Raw genomic sequence first — 6,000 nt, forward strand, 5'->3', positions numbered from 1 at the left:
GACAATCAAAACTGGCTGTTATCTGATTGTAATGACATAATTTGGACCAGTTTTGCCTGCTGGGGTAGCGTTTAATTTCATACATTGCTTTTTTTGCGCACAATGTGCAGTACCAGTCAAAAGTTCTGATACACCTACTCATTCAAGGTATTTTTTATATATATATATATATTTTTTAACAATTTTCTACATTGTAGAATAATAGTGAAGACTATGAAATAACAAATATGGAATCATGTAGTAACCAAAAATGTGTTAACCTCTCTAGGGTAGGTGGGACGAAATCGTCCCACACTATTCAACAGCCAGTGACACATCAGAGCGCCAAATTTAAAACCACAAAATGTCATAATTCAAAGTTCTCAAACATAGGACTATTTTACACCATTTGAAAGATAAGTCTCTCGTTAATCTAACCACACTGTCCGATTTCCAAAAGGCTTTACAGCGAAAGCAAAACATTAGATTATGTCAGGAGAGTACCCAGCCAGAAATAATCAGACACCCATTTTTCAAGCTAGCATATAATGTCACAAAAACCCAAACTACAGCTAAATGCAGCACTAACCTTTGATGATCTTCATCAGATGACACTCCTAGGACATTATGTTATACAATACATGCATGTTTTGTTCAATCAAGTTCATATTTATATCAAAAACCAGCTTTTTACATTAGCATGTGACGTTCAGAACTAGCATACCCACCGAAACTTCCGGTGAATTTCCGAAATTACTCACGATAAACATTCACAAAAAACATAACAATTATTTTAAGAATTATAGACACAGAACTCCTTTATGCAATCGCTATGTCCGATTTTAAAATAGCTTTTCGGTGAAAGCACATTTTGCAATATTCTGAGTAGACAGCCCGGCCATCATGGCTAGCTATTTTGACACCCACCAAGATTGGCACTCACCAAACTCAGATTTACTATAAGAAAAATTGGATTACCTTTGCTGTTCTTCGTCAGAATGCACTCCCAGGACTTCTACTTCAACACCCAATGTTGTTTTGGTTCCAAATAATCCATAGTTATATCCAAATAGCTGCGTTTTGTTCTTGCGTTCAAGACACTATCCGAAGGGTGACTCGCCTACGCGTATCGTGACAAAACATTTCAAAATATTCCATTACCGTACTTCGAAGCATGTCAAACGCTGTTTAAAATCAATTTTTATGCGATTTTTCTCGTAAAATAGCGATAATATTCCGACCGGGAGACCTTGTTTTCGTTCAAACACTGAAAATGTAAAATGGACTCTTCACATGCACGCGCGAACCCGTGTCATTGTTCTCAGATCGACCACTTACCAAATGTCCTACTGTTTTTCGCCCAGGGACTGCAGAGTCATCATTCCCCGTTCTGGCGCCTTCTGAGAGCCTATGGGAGCCTTAGAAAATGTCACGTTACAGCAGAGATCCTCTGTTTTCGATAAAGAGGCTATAGAAGGCCAAGAAATGGTCAGACAGGGCACTTCCTGTATAGAATCTTCTCAGGTTTTGGCCTGCCATATGAGTTCTGTTATACTCACAGACACCATTCAAACAGTTTTAGAAACTTTAGGGTGTTTTCTATCCAAATCTACTAATTATATGCATATTCTAGTTTCTGGGCAGGAGTAATAACCAGATTAAATCGGGTATGTTTTTTATCCGGACGTAAAAATACTGCCCCCTATCCTAAACAGGTTAAACAAAATATATTTTATATTTGAGATTATTCAAAGTAGCCACCCTTTGCCTTGATGACAGCTTTGCACACTCTTGGCATTCTCTCAACCAGCTTCAACTGGAATGCTTTTCCAACAGTCTTGATGGAGTTCCCACATATGCTGAGTACTTGTTGGCTGTTTTTCATTCACTCTGAGATCCAACTCATCCCAAACCATCTCAATTGGGATGAGGTCAAGTGTTTGTGGAGGCCAGATCATCTGATGCAGCACTCCATCACTCTCCTTCTTGGTCAAATAGCCCTTACACAGCCTGGAGGTGTGTAGGGTCATTGTCCTGTTGAAAAACAAATGATAGTCCCACTAAGCGGCGGTTGGAGCCAAAAATCTCAAATTTGGACTCATCAGACCAAAGGACAGATTTCCACCGGTCTAATGTCCATTGCTCCTGGACTTCCTGACAGGCTGCCCCCAGGTGGTAAGGGTAGGCAACAACACGTCTGCCACACTGATCCTCAACACTGGGGCCCCTCAGGGGTGTGTACTTAGTCCCCTCCTATACTCCCTGTTCACCCACGACTGCGTGGCCAAACACGACTCCAACACCATCATTAAGTTTGCTGATGAAACAACAGTGGTAGGCCTGATCACTGATTGGCTCAAATGCATTAAGAAGGAAAGAAATTCCACAAATTAACTTTTAATTAACCTCTCTGGGCAAGACCCTAGTCAACAGCCAGTGGAATTGCGTCGCGCGAAATACAAAACCTCAAATGCTATAACTTCAATTTCTCAAACATATGACTATTTTACACCGTTTTATAGATACACCTCTCCAGAATCGAACCACGTTGTCCAATTTCAAAAAGGCTTTACAACAAAAGCAAAACATTAGATTATGTTAGGAGAGTACCCAGCCAGAAATAATCACACTGCCATTTTCAAAGCAACTAGCATGCATCACAAATACCCAAAACACAGCTAAATGCAGCACTAACCTTTGACAATCTTCATCAGATGACACTCCTAGGACATCATGTTACACAATATTATTATTATTACTAAACGTTTTGAAAGGGGAGGGTAGCCAGGGGCACCCGCGTCATAATGGTAATGGCCCTCCCCCTGTGACCAACTTCCAAAGCCTCTCTTTGGGTCAGTTTCTACCATAGAAGACTCAAACCACTTTGTAAAGACTGTCGCTAAATGATTAATAAGTCCCTGTGTGTTTCAATGGCAAAGGTTTGAAGTTATTCCACACATCAGATTTCCATTTCCTGTTAGGATTTGTCTCAAGGTTTTGACTGCCATATGAGTTCTGTTATACTCACAGACACCATTCAAACAGTTTTAGAAACTTTAGAGTTTTCTATCCAAATCTACTAATTATATGCATATTCTAGTTACTGGGCAGGAGTAGTAACCAGATTAAATCGGGTACGTTTTTTATCCGGCCGTGCAAATACTGCCCCCTATCCCCAACAGGTTAACAAGGCACACCTGTTAATTGAAATGCATTCCAGGTGACTACCTCATGAAGATGGTTGGGAGAATGCCAAGAGTGTGCAAAGCTGTCGTTAAGGCAAAGGGTGGCTACTTTGAAGAATCTAAAATATATTTAGATTTGTTTAACACTTTTTTGGTTACTGCATGATTCCATATGTGCTATTTCATAGTATTGATATCTTCACTATTATTCTACAATCTAGAAAATAGTTAAAAAAAATTAAAAACCCTGGAATGAGTAGGTGTCCAAACTTTTGACTAGTACTGTATTTTCAAACGCCTCACACGAATTTGTGCACAATGTACATTTATATTGATGTGTATATTTATATATTGTCCATATGTGATTTGTGTTTTTGATGTGTCTGTATTTCCCCTCTCCAGCCTCCCAGAGAGGAGGGCCCAGAGGGGATGATCTCAGTAGCCATCTCATCTCACTACTACTTTGGAGAGGACCAGAGGACTGTTCAGCTAGATGACATGCTACAGAGGTTCCCCAAGTGGGCCTTCCCCTCTTCCTGGGTCTCCACCTATCACATGTACCGATACTGAGATAATGGGACCGTTGTTGGGCCTGCTTCCCCTCCACTCCAACACACTGAAACAGACACAGATGGCAGACACACGGACATGCACGTCCCCAGTTCCCTGGCATATTCAAGAGAACCCCACCATCACTTTGTCAATAGGCTAGTTGCTAACAGGAGAGCCACTTAAGCCAAGCATCCTTTTTTTATACAGTATATAGTAACAGGTAGGACTAACTTACTGACAAGGGCATGGTCCACCGAAGTTCTTCCTTTCTTTGTGGGGATAGAGGTAATTAGGGCGTTGTTTTTTTTACTCTCTCTACCTAACTGTTTTGTATCTATTCTACCTCCTGCCAGCTCTGTCAACAAGCATGAGGTCAAAAGCATCAGTCTTTAGCGTCACTATATTTTCAGGAAAGGCTACAGTGCCTTAGATGGATGGTTATATCTCTAACATCTCTGGTTCTGACCTTTCCAGGGCCAAGCTTAAAGGGACAATTCACTTATTTTACATTTCCCTAGGGTGTATTTTGTTTCCTTCAAACAGTTTTTTTTTATATATATATAAAAAAATGTAATGGGTTGAAGAATGAATGTTTCTGTGTGAATTAAATTGTCATGTTTGGATTGTTTATATTTTATTGTACTGCAAGTGCTATGGATTTATTTTTACAGGGAAAGTGCGGATAGTTCAGAGGGAGCGGCACAAGGGTGCACTCCTATCATTTAAATGTAGTTGATTAGATACAAATCTGGCTGTCTTTTCCTGTCTTTTGTTTTAACTAGGAAAGTGCAATGAAATGTTAATTCATGTTTGGTGTGAGTTTTTGCATGAATTTGGTTAAAAGGACAGTGAATTTGTTCATACTTTGAGAACTTGCTACCAAGCTTGTGTGTATCAGACACACAGTTTTTTCTCAGAGATTATGCTGAATTGAAGACACGTGTTGCTACTGTTGGGTTCTGAGAATATGAAATATACTTATTCGTGTCACAGAGGGAGAGAGGGTAATGTATAACGTTTACATTATATCAGGTATCTTATTGAAATATTGAGTGCAGGGAAGCAATCACATGTGGCAGGCATTGATAAGGGGAGAGAGCCATTGATTAGTGATGAAGGGGGGTCGAGATCAGGTCAGGTCATGTTAAGGGAGAAAAATAAGTTTATGACCCGTATCACTTATTGTCCTGCCTAGCAGTAAAGATGCAATGTTTGTACAGATGTGTAGGAGGAGACTCAGCCTAGGAGTGCTTGTGTGAAAATGTTTTTATCTGAATGCAGCTGTATGGACTCTCTGGGAAGAATTAACTTGGTTAAGCTTTTATAGTGTCCGTTAGGTTATAATTCTCAGAATAAAAAACTTGACAGTTGGTGCTGCGAGCAGGGTTCACCACGATTTGCAGTCGAACTAGAATCAGTGAAACAGGAGCCGGTGCTGTGCTGAAAATCTCCCCCTGCCAGAATTCCCCCACCTTCGCGTGAACGCACACGCACTCAATTCTTCATTGCTGCGACTTGCTTGCTAGTTGAGATTTCGGATCACGTTTTTTTTATGTCGGTTTGATTGTGGGGGAAGGCACTAGTAATGTCTGCAGTTTTCGGTTTGGCTATTTGTTTCAAGTGTATTAGTCTATAAATAAATATCTTTGCCAAAATTCGTCATCCCTCTCATGTCTTATTCGACTAGTAGTTGTTCTGAAATGTTTATTGCTTGCCTAAGTTTTACTCCCTCTGTTTAATATAATTATCGAGGTTAGCTAGCCAGCCGCGACGCCGTTGTCCAGACTCCAGACTTAGTCATCATCAAACCCACTGCTAGCTAGCCAACCGTTACCGACTAGCAGCGCTGTAGATACTAATACATTACAACGGAACGATTTGACTAGTGCAGTGTTAGCTAGCTAGCTACATAGTTGTCTTTGTCATAGCTTGATAATTGTGTAGTTTAGTAATTATTGAGGTTAGCTGGCCAGCTATTTCCGTCCCCCGCGGCGCCATTTTTCCAAACCTAGCCAACTATTACCGACGAGCAGCATTGTAGAAACTAAATACATTACAAAGGAACGTCTTGATTAGTGTTATGTTAGCTAGCTACAAAGTTGCTTTTGTATCATGACAAGGTGTAGTACTGAAACTATCGAGGTTACCTAGCCAGCTACACGTTCAAACAAAGTCAACAACGCAGCCACTGCTAGCTAGCCTACTCCACCAGCCAGCAGTACTGTATCATTTTCGTCATTTTAGTCAATAAGATTTTTGCAACGTAAGCTTAACTTTCTGAACA

The 6,000-nt window shown here is 40.4% G+C and overlaps 1 protein-coding gene across 2 annotated transcripts in view; it reads left to right on the plus strand.

The window, feature by feature from the left end:
* LOC115159115 (endoplasmic reticulum metallopeptidase 1) overlaps positions 1-4,877 on the plus strand; it is a 49,325-nt gene extending 44,448 nt beyond the window's left edge. For both annotated transcript variants that reach the window (XM_029708544.1, XM_029708545.1), the window contains one exon: positions 3,567-4,877. In XM_029708544.1, coding sequence (XP_029564404.1) covers positions 3,567-3,734 — 168 coding nt within the window. In that variant the 3' untranslated portion in view covers positions 3,735-4,877. The remainder of the gene's footprint in view (positions 1-3,566) is intronic.
* The last annotated feature ends 1,123 nt before the right edge of the window (positions 4,878-6,000 follow it).

Source organism: Salmo trutta, chromosome 23 (genome assembly GCF_901001165.1).
Source record: "Salmo trutta chromosome 23, fSalTru1.1, whole genome shotgun sequence".
Taxonomy (NCBI): Eukaryota; Metazoa; Chordata; class Actinopteri; order Salmoniformes; family Salmonidae; genus Salmo; species Salmo trutta.